Source organism: Microcaecilia unicolor, chromosome 13 (genome assembly GCF_901765095.1).
Source record: "Microcaecilia unicolor chromosome 13, aMicUni1.1, whole genome shotgun sequence".
Taxonomy (NCBI): Eukaryota; Metazoa; Chordata; class Amphibia; order Gymnophiona; family Siphonopidae; genus Microcaecilia; species Microcaecilia unicolor.
The window spans coordinates 65200638-65220145 of record NC_044043.1 but is presented as its reverse complement, the minus strand read 5'-3'; the positions used below and the strand labels follow the sequence as shown (position 1 = coordinate 65220145).

General features: G+C 45.7%; 1 protein-coding gene across 3 annotated transcripts in view; it reads right to left on the bottom strand.

Annotated features, from left to right (window-relative positions):
- Positions 1-14156, bottom strand: part of CASZ1 (castor zinc finger 1) — a 177061-nt gene extending 162905 nt beyond the window's left edge. For all 3 annotated transcript variants that reach the window (XM_030186248.1, XM_030186250.1, XM_030186249.1), the window contains exon 1: positions 14067-14156. In XM_030186248.1, coding sequence (XP_030042108.1) covers positions 14067-14115 — 49 coding nt within the window. In that variant the 5' untranslated portion in view covers positions 14116-14156. The remainder of the gene's footprint in view (positions 1-14066) is intronic.
- Positions 14157-19508: the final 5352 nt, after the last annotated feature.

Below are 19508 nucleotides of genomic sequence, written 5' to 3'. Positions count from 1 at the left end.
GTATTCATTTCCAGACCTCAAGGGCCATAAGTGGATCAGATCTTCAAGCTATCCTGAGAGAGACCTGCAATATCACGGAGAAGTATGCACGTGAATCTGCCAAATACAGACTCATTAGGAGTATCTTGAAAACCTGACCCATTTGTGGCCCTTCTGTGAATATGACATTGTACGCTGATCACTGAAGCAACAAGCCCTTGGGCAAGACAGCACACACTAGGGCTCATTCTGGGACCCTATATCTGGCCACTAGGTGTCATCATTGCACAAATGCCTGGATCCCCCTTCCCCTCGCCCCAGAAGCTGTGAGCACCTGAACTGGGTACCAAAGCCAGGCCACTCTGCAATAGCCACCAGGCCAGCCTTGGGCTATGTGGTCCTCATCAACAACAATTTCTAAGCCGATGCTAGAATGTTTGGTGCCTTCACATCTAATGCTCATGTAGATGAACCCTGTAAAGGCAAGAAAAAAATTGGTCCCTGAAAAGATGCCTCCGACAACAAACGCTAGAATTGTGGAGGAGTGGCCTAGTGGTTAGGGTGGTGGACTTTGGTCCTGGGGAACTGAGGAACCTAGTTCAATTCCCGGCACAGGCAGCTCCTTGTGACTCTGGGCAAGTCACTTAACCCTCCATGGCCCGCCGCATTGAGCCTGCCATGAGTGGGAAAGCGCGGGGTACAAATGTAACAAAATAAAATAAAATAAATGAAGGTGCTAGAAGTTTTGTTCTGTGACAAAAATTCCATAGCCGGGTTTTATCTAAGGCAGTGCTTCTCAACCCAATCAGGTTTTCAGGATATTCAAAATAAATATGCACGAGATAGATGTGCATATCAAGGAGGTACTGCATGCAAATCTCACATGAATATTCATTGTGAATATCCTGAAAACTTGACTGGCTAGATGTGCCCTAAGGACTGGGAAGAGAAGCACTGATCAAAGGAGTTATAGTTTTATTGTCTCTGCTGGTTCTGCCTGGAGAATCCCTATCATGCAACTATAGTTATCCGGACAGCCCAGGGTCTGAAACTGGAGCTCTTTCTATTTTTAAAAAAGTTTCACTGGAATATTAACTCATCTCGAGCAGATGCTGACACCAAACAAAATCTCTCAGATTCAGGATTCTTTCCTCTCCTCCCCTCCCCCTTCTTCACCTAGTAGTCTAATGGTTCAAGCAGGGGCCAGAGAAACTGGGGAACTGGGTTTGGTTCCCACTTCAGCTCCTTGCAACTCTGGGCAAGTCATCCTGTATATGATATGTAAACTGCTTTGACTGTAACTACAGAAAGGCAGTATATCAAGTCCCATCAAATCTCACCTAGGCCCAGAAGTCCCCTGCTGCCCTGCAACTGTAATAGTTATCCCCTGCAGTGATAGGAAGGAAAATGACCTTACGGTTCACATAGAACAGGTTTAGGATTATACCTATTAAGCTTGTCACTTCATAGGAAATCAGCAGCCCCCCCCCCCCCCCAATCTTAATGCCAACCAAAGCTATTGCAATAGACTACAAGCATTAAACATTCTGAGCTTGCCAATGGCCCCATGGCAGTGCTATGCACTGCCATGACGAAGATCTATGTTTGATTCCCAGCCCAGGGCTTCCATACCCCAAGCTGGTTGGGGCCACGGATGGTTAGAAGCGGAGGAGTAACCTAGTGGTTAAAGCACCAGGGTTGATATCCAGGGGAGCCCGGTTCAAATTCCACCACTGCTCCATGTGATCTTGGGCAAGTCATTTAACCCTCCATTATCTCAGGTACAAAATTAAACTGTAAGCCCTCCAGGGACAGGGAAATACCTAGTGTACTGGAATGTAACTCACCTTGAACAGCTACTGAAAAAATATGAGCTAAATCCACATTAATAAATAGCATGGTGCAGATGGGGGGAAAGAGTCATCAAGCAGCATGATCTCTGGGCTGGATTCAGGGGTCTGGAAGGAACCATAGTAGATGGAATGCAGGTTTTTAGAATATCTCTAATGAAAATGCAAGAGATAGTATCCATGCAGATCTCTCATATGCATATTCATTACATATATCCTGAAAACCTGGACTGAACTCCTAGTATACAGGTCCAACCAGAGGAGTGGAATACAGAATGCTGAAAGGAGATCTAAAATAGGGGAAATCCCTGCTTTACAGCACCAGATTCCCAGACCTGGTTCCAACTGAACTGGAAGCCCAAAGGAGCAAGAGAAATGTAACTTTAATGGCTGTTTCCCCCCTTCTAGTCTAGAATTATTGAGAGTTTCTTCCTGCAAACTATGTTTTTAACTGCTTGCTCACACTCAACTAGTTTGTAGCCAAGAAGCTTTCTCCATAGCAAGATATTATGTAGAAGTAAAATGCAAACCTTTTTCCAGTTAAGGCCGGGGGGGGGGGGGGGGGGGCTTAGCCCAGTCCTCGGGACACATCCTGGCAGTCAGGTTGTGGATATACACAATGAATATGTATGAGAAATTTGCATGCATCACCTCCATTGTATGAAAAACTCTCTTGTGCATATTTATTGTGGTTAGCCTGAAAACCTGGCTGGCTAGGTGTATCCCAAGGACGGGGCTGAGAATCTGTTCTAAGGATATCTCTCAGCTGTCAGCCATATAAACTGGACCATCCGCAGGATACCACTCCTCCTTCAAATCAGTGGAATAGCACCTAATGGTCAGAGCAGTAGGCTGAGAACCAGGGAAATCCCACTGTGGCTCCTTTTGATCTTGGACAGGACACTTAGGTGCTCATTTTCAAAGCGCATAGACCTACAAAGTTACATAGTGGCGTATTTTCAAAGCACATAGACTTACAAAGTTTCATAGTATCCTATGAAACTTTGTAAGTAAGTGCTTTGAAAATAAGCCCCTATAATCCTATATAGCACCCTATCAGGCTTATTTTCGAAAGAGAAGGGTGCCCATCTTTCGACACAAATCAGGAGATGGACGTCCTTCTCTCAGGGTTGCCCAAATCGGCATAATCGAAAGCCAATTTTGGGCATCCCCAACTGCTTCCCGTCACGGGGACGACCAAAGTTCCTGGGGGCATGTCGGAGGCATAGACTGGGGCATGCCTAACAGATGGGTGTCCTTGAGCGATAATGGAAAAAAGAAGGGTGTCCCTGATGAGCACTTGGCCGACTTTACTTGGTCCATTTTTTTTGTTACGACCAAGCCTCAAAAAGGTGACCGAACTGACCAGATGACCACCGGAGGGAATCGGGGATGACCTCCCCTGACTCCCCCAGTGGCGACTAACCCCCTCCCACGCTGAAAAAAATAACTTTAAAAACTTTTTTTGCCAGCCTCAAATACCATACTCAGGTCCATCGCAGCAGTATGCAGGTCCCTGGGGGGGGGGGGGGGGGGAGGTGTAAGTGTGTCAGCGGAGGCATAGCGAAGGCGTGGACGTCCTTGTTTCAAACATTTTGGACATCCTGAACTGCCCTTCCCCAAAGGGACGGCCAAATTTCAAGGGAGTGGAATGGAGTGGCCTAGTGGTTAGAGCACTGGTCTTACAATCCAGAGGTGGCCAGTTCAAATCCCACTGCTGCTACTTGGGATCCAAAATCCAAATAAATAAAGGGGGTGTCAGAGGCATAGCAAAGGCATGGACGTCCTTCTCACAGAAACATCCACATTTTGGACGTCCTCAACTGCCCGTCGCACTTGGACGTCCTTCACCCAAACTAAAAAAAAAAAAAAAGATGTCCCTGACGAGCACTTGGACGTTTTCACCTGGACTTGTGTTTTTTTAAAGTTGTAGACAGCAATTTATTTAAGGTTGTAGATGGCTATTATACACACAACTTGTCTGCGTGTATGAAGCTGTCTTTGGCATGCGCAGAGCAGCCACGCATAACGCTTGGCTGCTCTGCACTGGCTTCCCCTCCTTAGGAAGGAAATCATGTGCAAATGAGCTAACAGCGAGCAGCTCATTTGCATGTGATTTCCTTCATGCATGCCAGTTGCTTTCCGAATCGCTAAGGGATCGGTAACTGAAGGGCTTTTTCTGTTCAGTTAGTGCATGTTAGTCCACTGCAGTGCCCCCTAGGGTGCCCGGTTGGTGTCCAGGCATGTCAGGGGGACCAGTGCACTATGAATGCTGGCTCCTCCCATGACCAAATGAGTTGGATTTTATCGTTTTTGAGATGGGCGTCCTTGGTTTCCATTATGGCCGAAAACCGGGGACGACTATCTCTAAGGTCAACCTAAATGTTGAGATTTGGGTGTCCCCGACCGTATTATCAAAATGAAAGATGGTTGCCCATCTTGTTTCGATAATACGGGTTTCCCCGCCTCTTCGCGGGGACGTACCTGGGCGCCCTGTTCGATTATAACCCTCCACGTAACTTTGTAAGTCTATGTGCTTTGAAAGTGAGCCTCTTAACCTTCCATCGTCTCAAGTACAAATTGAAATTATAAGCACTCTGGGGACAGGAAAATACCTGGAGTACCTAAATGTAACTCACCTTAAGCTACTACTGAAAAAAAGGTATGAAAGCCCTTCCTTTCCATATAATTATGATGTATTTGCATTGTATTGTATCTGAAAAGCGAGGTATCCATCTTCTGGCAAGCACTCTCCCGGATCTCTAATCTTCACCCATTAGGCTCCTCTTACCCTCTGCCCTGTTCATCCTAATTTTGACCTTGGGGCCAATTTCATACCCATTGAACAATTCTCATTTTGTCTCTCTCTTCCCTGCTTTAGGCTTGATCCACAGCTTCACTGGATAAATACAGAGGACCGTCAGTAGTGCAGAAGCAAGAGGTAAAGCCTGGGATCTGCACAGGAGCAAACTGCTAATTGCCAAAAAGTGAAGGGAAAAGCAGAAGTCATTGGGGGTTCAAAAGCACTGCCCCAGGAAGGAACTCAGGAAGACTAGAGCGTCCTTCCAGCCTTAATCTAACACGTTCTATGTTTATGTGATGCAAAACAAATTGCATTCTAGCCTGCAGATAGTACTCGTCCTGGATACCTTGGACTTTCTAGGTTAAAAAAAAAAATCACAGGTTAAAGATCACAGCTTTCAAGAAAAATATCTTGATTTATACTGACAGGGCTTATCAAGAGCTCTTGTGCATTTTTCTTGTTTTATGGAGCACACGTGCCAACTCGCACACCAGTCCATGCCAGTCTCACCATTTCCAGTGAAGAGCTCCTCTTGTGAGAAAGCAAGGTGCTGCCTGGCAAGAGACAGAGAGGTCAGAGTCTAGAAAAGGCTTCCCTCAATCTATAGTGGACTGCAGGTGGGAAGGGGACCCCCTCAGTCTGCATCAGTACTTACTTCAAGACATTGTCTAACACTGCTGGACAATTTTGGGTCATTCTGTGGAGAGGTCTGAGCTACCTGCACCATTGTCCCTTTGAGAGAAAGTCACAAGCAGTCCCAGGCCCTGCTGCACATGACAGGAGGCACTGGGCCCGTTTCAGGGCTGGGCAGTAGATGGCAGGATTAGTTAGGATCTCTTACGAGTGGAGAAGATGTCCTTGTGTTTTCATATCTCTGGGATAATGAGCAGCACTGGGCCATGCAGCTGCCCCACTTGCCCCTGCCTTGGACTGTCTTCTATGCTGCGCTTCTGTCTCATTTCACTGCCCATCCTCCCTGGGCCAAAAATGGCCTTAATTTTTTTATTACCTGTTTGACTCTGCTGCCTTATTGCTCTCTCCCTCTTAATGGTCTTGGTAGCCGTGGAAACCAAACGAATAAATGTCCGCAAGAGAATGAAATGATTAAACAGGTCACCCTTGCAAAACAAATTTGCTTCACATAGAGTCATTTGTGTACACAGTGACTGTCAGAATGGTGCTAACAAGGCAGAACGTGGTCGACCCCCTGAAGGACGGGGGAGCTCTGCATGGCATCTACCTGAGTGAAGACGACAGGGGCAGATACCCTCTCACCACTAGTACAGCAGTACTGTACACACACTAGCTGCTGGCACTGATCATGGAGAATGTTCTGCTGCTCCTAAGGTGCAGGGCCAGCAAGAGGGCCGCAGCACGTACTTCAGAGATGGCGCAGTCATGGTCCTGCGTAGTGCAGGCATGTCTGCTTACGAGAGGCAAGATAGACCATGAGTTAAGATTATTCCAGTTTAAGAAACACTCACCCAACTGCCACAAAGAGGAAAGCCAAAAATCATAAACCCAATTACCCAAGATCCTGGAGTCCCAACAGACCAGCACTCTCAACCCAGTCCTTGTGATACACCATGCCCAGTCAGGTTTTCAGGATATCCACAATGGATAAGCATGAGAAATCTGCCTGCACTGAATGCATATTCACTGTGGATATCCTGAAAACCTGACTGGCTGAGTATGTTGGACTGGGTTGAAAATTACTGCATTATACCAATCCCTATCAGCCAAACATAACACAACACAAACAGCAAATTACTTTAGTCACGTCTCCCACCCATCTATTACCTACTTCATTCCATCTTTTTCCAGTGATGCTCTGCCTCCCCTATTTATCTCAGGGATAAGCATTTCAGAAAGTCCACCACTCTCCCTAAATAAACAGCCCAATTATTAGGAAGGAGGCATCTCTTAGCACACAATGTTCTGAAAGCAAAAAAAAAAAAAAAAGCCCTAAATGACATCACAAACAATTCTCCCGAGAGGTCTCAGGTGTGCCAAAAGCCTGCACCCCGCCCGGACGTGTCATGGCTCAGCTCGTGGTGCCAACGCAGCGCAGAGCCAACATTCTAGACAGACTCGATCAGCAGGACTTTAAAAACTTGTGCAAGCAAAGAAAACGTTTGGGTGAGAATTGCAGGGAATTTCAGAGAAAGAAGAGACTGTTTGAGGCAGGAATTAAAGAAGAATTTTATCATATGAAAATACGTTCTCTGTTGCACATTAACGTAAGCTGAAATCCTACAAAAGGGGGGGGGGGGGGGAGAGAACCAGTCTAAGAGGTGGTTCCCCTTCATGCATATTTCTGATAGAAAGACGCCTGTCTCACTTATTTATTTATTGTATTTGTACCCCACATTATCCCACCTTTTTGCAGGCTCAATGTGGCTTACAGAGTATGGAAATGAGAACGTCATTACATGATGTAGGGTGAGGCCCCACCTGGAGTATTGTGTTCAGTTTTGGAGGCCGTATCTTGCGAAGGATGTTAAAAAAATGGAAGCGGTGCAAAGAAAAGCTACGAGGATGGTATGGGATTTACGTTCCAAGACGTATGAAGAGAGGCTTGCTGACCTGAACATGTACACCCTGAAGGAAAGGAGGAACAGGGGTGATATGATACAGACGTTCAAATATTTGAAAGGTATTAATCCGCAAACAAATCTTTTCCGGAGATGGGAAGGCGGTAGAACGAGAGGACATGAAATGAGATTGAAGGGGGGCAGACTCAGGAAAGATATCAGGAAGTATTTTTTCACGGAGAGGGTGGTGGACGCTTGGAATGCTCTCCCGCGGGAGGTGGTGGAGATGAAAACGATAACGCAGTTCAAACATGAGTTGGAATATGCATAGAGGAATCCTGTGCAGAAGGAATGGATCCTCAGAAGCTTAGCTGAAATTGGGTGGCGGAGCAGTTGGGGGGAAGAGGGGGTGGTGGTTGGGAGGCGAGGATAGGGGAGGGAAGACTTATACGGTCTGTACCAGAGCCGCTGATGGGAGGCGGGACTGGTGGTTGGGAGGCGGGAAATACTGCTGGGCAGACTTATATGGTCTGTGCCCTGAAAAGGACAGGTACAAATTCAAGGTAAGGTATACACATATGAGTTTGTCTTGGGCAGACTGGATGGACCATGCAGGTCTTTTTCTGCCGTCATCTACTATGTTACTATGATCTAAGAAAACAGTTGATCGATCATAAGCTGAGGTGAAAGAGGAATTTAGGTAGAAGGTGTTAGGTAAGGTTGTGAAAGAGGTGTTTTGGTGTACTTGGGTGGTTTAAGGAATGATTTGTTTCATTGAGGGTGACTTTTGTAGGCTCTGTTGAAGAGATGCGTTTTCAAAGCTTTGCGAAAGCTGGTTAGATTGGTCATGGATTTTAGGGCCATGGGTAGTGCGTTCCAAAACTGTGTACCTTTGTACTCAAAGGTGGTAGCATACGCCTGTTTGTACTTCATTCTTTTACAGCTGGGAAAGTTCAGGTTCACGAATTTGCGGGCCGATCTTTTGGCATTCCTGGGCGGTAAGTCCACTAAGTTTAGCATATAGAGTGGGGCATCTGCGTGAATGATTTTGTGTACAGTTGTGCAGATCTTGAACTCTGCCTGGGGACTCCAACGCCAGTGCTTTGTAAACTCACTTATCAAGCTAGAAGCTAGTGGGTGCTAAGCATTTTTCTCCCCTTTGGTAAATCTGACCTTGCATCTTCAAACAGACATTAAGTGAGAACCTATTGATTTAATCACCTTTACTTTTCTTCTTTCAAGTAAAAGAACAAAATGACCCATTCCATCTCCTGCATGCTGCCTTCCGGATGTGCAGACTGAAATCAGTTTCACTCACTGTACAAACCCAAAGTGAGTTTAGGCAGGCAGAGTGAAAAGTGGAAGTCTTTCTAAAGCACAAGCAAGTTCTGATTACTACAGGGAAAAGGCTGGTTGGCAAAAGGAAAAGTTATACTTGTGTGTGGGGGGGGGGGGGGGGGGGGAGGAAAGAGGGGCAGTAACCAGTGGGTGAAAATAAACAGTACTTAAAGCCCAAAATATCACTTTGCTAAAGTAAAGGTCCAGTTAATTACTCAGACCCTGGAGCACTTCCTCCTCCCTTCTTCCCTCTCTTCCTGTCAGAACAAATGAGTAGACTGGCCCGGCTGATGCTGAGGAAACCAGCTTGCTCAAATCCTTGTTTTACTGGAGTTAAATGTTTCCTTATTGGAATGTTTCAGATCCCACTTTCTTAGAGCAGCTGCTTATCAGTACTGATCCAATTGGAGTGGTTGTCCATGCAACCAACAGGACATCTCGGCATCTCCAAGCGATGTACGTTGTAGCTACTGCTTTGGCTCCAGTGGGAAAAAAACTATACAATGCGACCTGGGTGACTTCATCCAGGCTTCAGAGGGCATGCCCCAGCCTGTGAGAGGGGATGAAAGGACCCTCCCTATTAATACTGAATACTCCCCTCTCTCAACTGGGGAGCAGGATTTCAGTCCCTCTGATGTTACATACAACTTCCCAGGTCCTGGCTTAGCTTTGCCGTGCGGGCTGCAAGCCACACACAGCCCGCACCCTCTCTCTCCTCCTCATGTACTGAACTTCAGTTTCTCCCATCACTATTTGCCCTGCCTCCTCAGAGGAAGCAGATCACAGGTCCCCACAGCACCATTTCAGTTTATCCTTCTCATTCCCTAACTATTGTGCAAACAGGCACACTTTGAAGAACTCCTGTGGGTGCCCCTAAAGGAAAGGGTATTTCACAGCTATGAACAGGATGCAGGGGAGAGCGCAGTGATAACGCAGCATCAATGCAGACTAAGTGGGTATAGGAGCAAGTTCAGTCTACACAAAGCCGGGGCAGGCAGGGAATCTTTTCCCATTTAAAAGCAAACAGCCTTTTTTGAAAAGAGAGAGAGAAAGAGCCCATCTCAGGACCGCCCCTCCCTCCCCGTCAACTTCCATCTACAAATGGACTTCACCAGCTATTCTAACCTCCCCTTTCCCTTCTCAAGGGAAATCAACCGAAAAGGGGCAAATGGGACAGAGCATCTTATTGGAGGGATTCATTTCAAAACTGTCCTAATCTACAGTACACAACCATTTCATTTGCATAACCCAGCCCTCTCATAAAAACTTGCCGCTCGTTTAATTAAAAAATGTAAATTTGCTGTCATCTCGGGGCCTAGTGAATTAGGATGACACTGGCATCTTTTTACTGCTGAAAGACATTCAATTGATTCAGCTTTTCTGGAACTATCAGAACAAGTAACATGAGACCTGGGAAGTGTATTTGAACTTGGACAGGGGGCACCTCCTGTTAACCAGATATTCCGGAGAAAGCTGCAAACTACCATCATCCTTCTTCCAATTCAATAAACCAAAATATCGCTGTCAGCCTCTTTCTGGCTGGGCCCCAAAGCCAGTTATTTCTTGGCATTTTTGCTGAGACAGTGTGCCCATACACTATGAGGTTATTAACACTGTACCACCTGACCCCAATGAGGACATGGCCACAAACTTTGCCAAAACACGGAAGATTAAACTGCCTGAAAAACAGTGACCTCCATAATATGCCTTATTAACCATGAGCAGTCTGCAATATGTTTCATGCAATAACTTCGGTTAGAAATTCTACATTACAAACTCGTTTACAATGTAGGAAATCAATGGTTGGGCTTCCTGCCCTGTTTCATGTATTCCTGCAGTAATGGTGCAGGGTAATTTTCTAGGTTAGTCCTCGAAAACGTCAGATGCTCAGGGCTAGTGCAAGTCTTAGACACGTTTTCAGGATTGCAACCCTCTCAATTAACTTTAGGTCCCTGTGCCCCTCCCCCTGAGATTTTGATAAACTAAAAAAATCATGATAACCTCACCACTGGAACAATCTTGAAAGAATACTTAGGCATAGTCATTTTATTTTCGACAATACTGCAAAGTCAGAGAAAACTATCTATTAAAGGGAAACACATTATTATTATTTGTTACATTTGTATCCCACATTTTCCCACCTTTTGCAGGCTCAATGTGGCTTACATATAACTGTTAACGGCGTTAGCCGATCACGGTCTGAACAAATACATGGTATGAATGAATACAAAGTGATATTGTAGTAGAATGAGGTACATGTAAGGTAGTTACATGTATGGTCGGTGCGTTGGGGGGAAGTTAGAGAGGGAAAGGGGGAAGAAGAGTCAGATAATGCCCATTATGACGGGAAAGGAGAGGGACATAATTTAAGAATCTTATATCCCACACTAGCTACAAATATGGGTGATAAACAGAAAAACGTAACAATAAATAAAGCAATATAAAGTTACACAAACACAATACAAACACGTTAGTTCCCAAATTCTGAATGGGTCACAAAGTTAGGCTCACACTTTTTAGCATGGTTCGCAGACATGTGCGTAAAGTAATTGGCCTTAACCAGTGCTAATTGGCACTCCCCCAATATCTGCTCTGTGCCACTATTCTATAACCCGCACGCTTAATTTATGTCACGCACAACTCCAAAGGAAGCGTGGCCGAGGGAGGGTCATGGGTGAGTTATGGGCATTCCTGGGATATAGGAGCAGTTATAGAACACTTCTGTGCCCGAGAGTAGTTAGGTGCAAGCATTTCCACTGGTTTTTGGCAGGCGTAAATGCTCACACCTGAAGTTAGGCACAAAAATGACTTCCGTGCGAAACTGCCTTTATAGAATTCAAGCTTAGCATGCAACGTCCCCATGACCAAACTTTGGGTACCATTTACTGAACCTAGACCTAAATGTTATCACATACAAAGACGAGGAGGAAAATGTGCTACTGCTCACCTCCCGTGCAGGTAAAACGTATGTGCTGGTTCTTTGAGTCTGTCTGGCTGTCAGGTTGCTTTGACTGCAGGCTGCTCTTTGCCTCCCCCAACAGCTGCTGCCCTAGGCGACCACCTAGTCTGTCTAATAATTAACCAGCCCCTGCAGAGGTGTTCAATGCGTGCTGCGACAATGCAGGGAAAGTGTTCCAGGCTACTCTTTGGTGTTCTACTTTTTAGATTTTACCTGTGCCATGGACAAGGGGTGAAACAGCATTTGCACACAAAGTTAAGTCAATGATTTTCTTTCATAAAGTTTCCTGTTGGTTAGGGGCACTCAGTCAGGTATTAGCCGGTTAATGGCGTCAATTGATTCTGCACCGACTAGTTACTGTAACAGCACATTAACTGATTACTTAGACACTAGCTAGCATGTCCCTCCTCCCCCCCAACACTAATCACCTGCATCCATGCCACTTATCAAACCCCCTGCCTTTGCTGGACCATACAGCTGTGCTTCCTACAGGCTGTTAGGCCTTTGCCAGGCTGCACTATTGATAGCCACAGGACTTTGCAATGCACACTGGTCTACAGACCCCCCCCCCCCCCCCCTGAACAGCCACCAGTAGATGCCACTTACAGGAGTTTCTGCTCACCAACACTGACTGGTGATTGGTTAGACGTTGCTGGAAATTGGATAGATGCCAGCTGGTTATTAACATAACCACAACACAACTGTCGATTAATTATATAGCAGTTGGTTAGATACACACTGGTTATTTAGAGACATTATTACTGCTACTAATCACTTCTATAATACTCGAAGACATATGCACAGCTGTACAGTTACACATAAATAGTCCCTGATCCGTAGAGCGTATGTTACTAGTGATTAATTGGATACTGGCTGGTTAGTGGCACAGTGTACTCCTTGTAGCTCTGTAGAAATACACAGCTACTACTGTTTATTGACATTGCTACAGGTGTAGTTTTTGAGGTCGGGGGAGGGGAAGTGGTGGGCAGCACACTTCCTAAATGTTAAAGATGCTAATGCTGAATTAGTCTCCTTCCTTCACTGCCAATGACTACTTTACTCTTTGTCCCCACCCCCCTCCTTTCCGAAGTAGGCAAACTATACCTATGAGAGTACAATCGAATTTGGCCCATCTGATCGGCCTCTTTTTCAGCCTAAGCTTTACTTACTGCTATTTGTGTTCTCTGATCTTGCCTCCGTTTTTTTTTTTTTTTGGGGGGGGGGGGGGGGGGGAGCCTGATGTCACACTGTACGTACTGGAGTGATTAATTATAGAGGCCTATATGTTCAATCTGTTAATCTGATACCCAGGCCCTACTTCCGCCTACATTTCCTTTAAAGTTTATTTTTAATACTTTAACATAGTTACGACACAAAAATATAATAAATGATCATAACAAAACTGAAAATTGCCTTTTTACCTGCTACTCTTCCACCTACTCTTACCACTGTCGCACACATATAAAACATTCTTAAGGTTCTGCCAGATACGGGTTTCCAGTACTTCTGCTGGTGATTATTTCAAGCATTAACTAACTCTTCAACAACAACAACAAAAAGTTATTTCCTAGGAATCTCCCTCCCTCTCGTGTCCTTGATTTAGTTTATTTCCGTATGGAAACTGCACTGCCGATGTGTTTGAAACACTGATCCGCGCTATACGAATGACTAGAAGCTATTCCAACAGGGGGCACCAACATCTGATGATCATGAGAGTTTCAACAGGGTACAAGGCAAGGCCCAATAATGACAACAATCGCCTCCTAAAAAAGAAAATACACCGCCTTCCAAGCAAACAGGCTGTGTACTTTGAGAGGGCTGAATCATACTAGACCTAAATTCTCCGCTTTCCCACTACAGTCACTATAATAATTCCAAGCCCACTAATAAACAGATCCAAAGTCTAAAAACCAGTTCAGAACTTTGTTCAATACAACTCTTATGTGCACGCTTTAGCTTCCTAGAAAACAAATGTATGCGAAACGACTGTAGAAGTGCTCAGTAAGATTCACAAGCAGAAAATGCGAAGCAAGCAAGGCTCGGACCCCCAGATCGGGCCAGCGTTGCCCGGGCACACCTGCCGGGTAGACACAGATGCGCACCGATCCCTGCCAAGGAGCCTCCCACCAATCAGTGCAAGAAGACGCGGCGCTGCCTTGTCCCAAATAGATGAAATTCCTTTTTGTTTAGGCACAGAAAGCTGCGAAACAGCCCGTACGAGCAAGAGCCACCCAGCCAGAGCACAGCTAACCCCGGAGACCCGACAGAGAGCGGCCTCAGGTCCCCGGACTGCGAACGGCACCTGTCCCGGAAGGCAGCCCGGCTCCGGGGCAGCAAATGTCCCACTGGAGAAAGCAGGGGAGGCGGGTAACAGACCCGACGGGGGATCGCGCAGGGGAGGGAGGTGCAGCGCATGCCCCAGGGGAGAGCCCAGCTCCCGGGCGGGTGGTAGATTCCCCTTCTCCCCCCCCCCGGGGGGAAAGCCCAGCTCCGGGACAGAGAGGGCGCCTCCCGCCCGCAACTTCCCTTCCGCGCCACAGCTGAAAGAAAAGTGAAAGCGGCGAGGGCGGAGCGAGCCGGGAAAGTTAGTGCCGGTCACTCACCATCGTCAGAGAGTCCGAAGGCCAAGTCCCGCAAATACTCAACTTTCATAGTAGTTAATTGGTGCGGACGGCGCCGACACACGAGCTGATCCGCGGCAGCAGCCGCCGCTCCGGGAAGCGGCTGTCACCGGGGTGGGGCGGGGCCTCGCCGACGCACCATTGGCTGCTCGGCACAGGCCACGCCCCCTCCCCCGCCCCCTCCCTGCATTCGGCAGAGCAGGTGAGGGGCGCTTGCGAGCGTTGGGACTAGCGCCGCCGGGTCTGCCTATCCCGAGGGGGGTATGTCTCTCCGGCTGGCTCCCTCTTTGTGTCCTGGCCTGGAGCTGTCTCTTTAGGTCTCTCTCCGCCTTTCTCTTTACATGTTCTAATTGGGTGGAAGTTTCTCTCTGTCCAGTGAAGAGTATTGATCTCTCACTCTTCCTGTACTGGGGTGCCCCCCCCACCCCCGTACATACAGATGTTTGCCAGATTAATACACGTGGAGTACAATTTTCAAAACTGTTTGCGCCCGGTAAAGTGGTAGTCTAAAAAAATCACTTTTCCTCAATGGGGCTGAAAGCACAGTAGTACGCCCCTTTGGTTAGAACGTGGTCACATTGAGAGAAACGGGTCCGGAAGAGGAAAATATTGCATTTGGATTTCATTCTTAAGTCTAGGCTAGTTTTCCATTTGAAAAGTACCTACAGGAAAATAATCTACGTGTAGGTACACAGTTGTCAATATGAAAATATGCTTGCGCATTCACTTTGAAACTTAAGAGTAAAAAGTACCTGGAAACATTAGCTCAATGTGGACATTTTTAAAACTCTCTTCCCTCATGTAGTTGAAAGAAAAGGACACATATAAAAATGCAATAACAGAAAAGACAAGAAAGGCAATTCCTGGATGCTGGTAGTGGTAACCAAAAATCTAACAGAGTGGAACCTCCCCCTCCCTGCCCTGCCACAACCCCCTGCCACAGAAAACAGGAGACCTGATCTACAAATACTAGAAGACTGGTCTAGTGTGTTTGCAAGTTAAGCTTTAATACTAAAAAAGTGCAGAGGGATGCATGTGAGTTGCAGAAATCCCAAAGTAGCTGTGTGTGAAAAGAGGAAAAACTGATGCGCATGGACCAAGGGGGACTCCTCAGCATCAGGATCTCAAGGTAGCAAAACAACATGACAAGGTGGTTGCCAAAGCCAAACAGATACTGGACTACACAGAGAGACATAACCAGTAGAAAAGGGAGGTGATAGTGACCCTGTATAGATTACTGGTGAGGCTTCACCTGGAATGCTGTGTACAGTTTTGGAGGCCATAGTTCATTATTCATTTCCCTTCCTAATCACTACACATTACTAACTGAATCTGATCTGATATCCTGAAATAACAATGTTAACAAATCTATGTAAGCCACATTGAGCCTGCAAATAGGTGGGGGAATGTGGGATATAAATGCAATAAATAAATTACAGGGAAATTGGAAATGTCCATGAAGACGGAAGCTTAGCGGAGATTGGGTGGCAGAGCCGGTGGGTGGGAGGCGGGGCTAGTGGTTGGGAGGCGGGGCTAGTGCTGGGCAGACTTCTACGGTCTGTGCCCTGAAAATGGCAGATACAAATCAAGGTTAGGTATACACACAAACTAGCACAAATGAGTTTATCTTGTTGGGCACACTGGATGGACCGTAGGTCTTTCTCTGCCGTCATCTACTATGTTATGTTACTATGTTATGCTACATACCAAAGTAGGCCATATATTCTGCATGATTCTGCCAGGAAATGGTGACCTGGACTGGCCACTGTTGGAAACAGGATACTGGGCTAGATGGACCCTTGGTGGCCCAACTAAGGGGGTCTTTTACTAAGCCGTGATAGCGTTTTTAGCTTTTGGTAGAAATCAGCTGGCGGTGAATGCCGAGACGCACATTATATTCCTATGGGCATCTTGGCATTTACCGCCAGCTAATTTCTATCACGAGCTAAAAACCCTAGTGTGGCTTAGTAAAACACCCCCTCTGTACAGCAGCTCTTATGTTCTTATGGCAGGCGGGACAGGAAAATATGATACTGACAATATAAATCCACAACCAAACCCTTTCCTAAAGGAAAGACAGCTGTAGAAATACAGGACATGATACAAACCTGCGAAAAAGTAGAAGCACTATTAGAAAATACCTTTAGCACAGCTTTGTAAAACTTTGAGCCATAAGTTATTATTATTATTAGCATTTGTATAGCGCTACCAGATGCATGCAGCGCTGAACACCTGACACAGAGAGAAAGTCCCTGCTCGATAGAGTTTACAATCTAAAAATACAGACAGACAAGATAATTAAGGGCGAGGGAAGTACTAGGTGAGAAGGAACAAGGGGAGGGCAATTGAGTAGTGGCTAGGAGCCAAAAGCAGTGGTGAAAAGGTGGGTTTTCAGCATAGATTTGAAAACAGGTAGAGATGGAGCTAGACGTACAGGCTCAGGAAGTCTATTCCATGCATAAGGTGCCACAAGGGAAAAGGAGCGAAGTCTGGAGTTAGCAGTGGAGGAGAAGGGGGACGACAAGAGAGATTTGTCCAGTGAGCGGAGATCACGGGGAGGAATGTAGGGAGAGATGAGAGTGGAGAGGTAATGGGGGGCTGCAGAATGGATGCATTTAAAGGTCAGTAAGAGAAGTTTGAACTGTATGTGGAAGCGGACAGGGAGCCAGTGAAGTGACTTGAGGAGTGGGCTAGTGTGGGTATAACGATTTTGGCGGAAAATAAGTTGGGCTGCAGAATTTTGGACAGACTGGAGAGGAGAGAGATGGCTGAGCGGAAGACCAGTGAGAAGCAAATTGCAATAATCCAAGCGAGAGGTGACAAGGGTTTGGATAAGGGTTCTGGTAGCGTATTCAGAAAGGAAGGGGCGAATTTTGCTACTGTTGTAGATAAAGAAGCGACAGGTTTTGGCAATCTGTTGAATATATAGTTATAATTATTGATAAAAAAACAGTTTTCTATTCAACTCATTAAAGCATTTTTGCGGTAATTTGCCTGTTTGTGTGTAATAACATATGCATTACTTATTTTCAACAGGGGCATGTCATAGGCAGAGAACGGGTGTGGAAGTGTTACCCAGCTACTGCACTTGCACTGATGAATGCTAACTGGATAAGACAGACTTAATGTGGGAGCACTTTACCTTCGAACATTTGACTAATTTCAACTTATAGGAAATTTAGGGGTCCTTTTACCAAGCTGCGGTAAAGGGACCCCTGTGGTGGCGTCGGCACACAGGTTTGCTGCACGCCAAAGCCCCCTTATACCACAGCGGTTAAAAGGTTTATTTTTTTTTAATGGAAATGGCCGTGTGGTAAGTTAAGCACTTACTGCACGGTACTAAAAGGCACACGGCACACCCTGGCACTACTGCCGGTAGGGCTGATTTGCTGCCCGCCATTGCTGCAGTAGCCCTACTGTGTCTTGGTAAAAGACCCCCTAGAAAGAATCCGAAAACACACTTTTTTCTGTCAAGTTTGTATGCACTGATGATTATTTTTTATATATGTTATTTAATTTAAGACTGTAGATTTGATTATGTTACCCGCTTCAAACTTGATTGGTGGGATACAAATGCTTTACATAACATAGCATAAAACTTGTGCAGGGAGCATCTAGAATGGCTAATAACATAAAAAAAAAGAAAACAGGCAAGATCTTCAAAATAAAGCACAGGAAATCCATGCCAGGTTTTATGCCAAGCTGTGAAAGTACCATGGGAGCCATGGATCTGACACTGTTCAGCTGAAAACTGCCCTTCTAGAACAACAGGCAAGCCAACCTGAAAGATATGACATTTTCACCTATCTCAGAGAAGACAAATTACAGCTGAACTTAGTTACTAGCACCAGATCTCAGCCTGAAGTTTTTTTTTTTTTGGTCAAAATCTTATTGGGATCTATTTACAAATAACCCTTGTAAATAGACCCCCATGTATTCTGGCAGAATAAAGTATGGAGGGGCTTAAGCAGAGGAATGTCCTTTCTTTCCCGGAGTTTCTGATGGGGTATGTAATTCCATCATTGCAATGACCCGGCTTACAACCCAGAACTACAATCTTCCTGTTGGCAGGTCCCAGAGAGGTGCTGCATTTTCTTAATTTAGGCTTTGATTGAGGTTGCCTGGGAGAGCACTTAACACATCACAGGCTGCAGAATTGTGAGCTCCCATGGTACAAAGTCTGATATTAGGGTGTTTGAGCAGGCCTGTGGGAAGCGAAAAGAGGCTTCCACATAATTGTACACTGCTGGGAAAGCAGCCCAAAGAGGCAATTAAAGATGAAACACAAAAAACTGAAAAGATGTCCATTTTATAGACAAGAGAGCCTGGATAAAATAATGATGTCCTGTCACAGAACAAATGTATTACTTAACTCAGTATCCAGATCAGGCCAAGTGCAAATTACTATCAGAAGTTGGTGCCACCAATGGCCAATACTGCTAGTGCCTAAATCCTGGGCTGCTTGCGGCACTATATAAGTAGTCAATGTTTAGCATGGATTAAGTGGGTAAGAGAGGTTCCTGCCCACTTAAACCACCCTGGGGAAGACCAGCTGCCGATATTAGCTGCACTTAACTGGACAGTGCTGCAGAACATCGGTTCTGCCCGGCCCGGCACAATCTGGTCAGTGCAGTGTTAGTCCAGGGACAGAATCAAGGCAGCCCCAGAAGTCGGGCACTGACGATATTCAGTACCGGTGCCCACGTACCTAACCAGGCAGGTAGAATTATATTAAAGTAGTCCTATCATTGTCCAGTTAGGTATGCGGGTACTGCCATGGCATCCACATAACTTCCTGGTTCACAGAAGACCCAGATATTCAATGCCACTTCCTGGACATGGCTCAGCATTGAATATCCAGGTCTAATTTATCCAGCGGCGGTCAGCTCTCCATAAACACTGACCGCTGGCTGCCAGATGAATTTATTTCTTGATTTATTTAAAATATTTATTAGTCACACAATCCCATAGTACTTGGCGGCGAACAAATTAGCATCAATAATAAAAATACTAATCAACTCAAAGACATAAAATACAAAACCTATCATATATAAAAAAAACATATCATATATTAAAACAAATATATAAAATGCCCTACCCATCACATCACTGTGCCTTACAAAAATAATTTCCTTCAATTTAAGGCTTAGTCATGGTAGTGTGAGACTGCTTTGTGTAACTCTGTATTGGTCTTTGAGTATTGCACGAGGGAGATCAAGGAGTTTTATGCAAAGGTGAATGTGTAACTCTGGCATGCAAGTACCATGAGGTGCGTGTGTCTATGTGTCTAACAGTTTGAGTGGTGTGCATAAAACAAGGCTGTGTCATGATTTATATCATGAGTATGCTTTGTACTGAATTTTTATTGTTTGTCAAGAATACACTGACCCCCCCCCCCCCCAGATTCTGAAAAGTTGGGTGTCC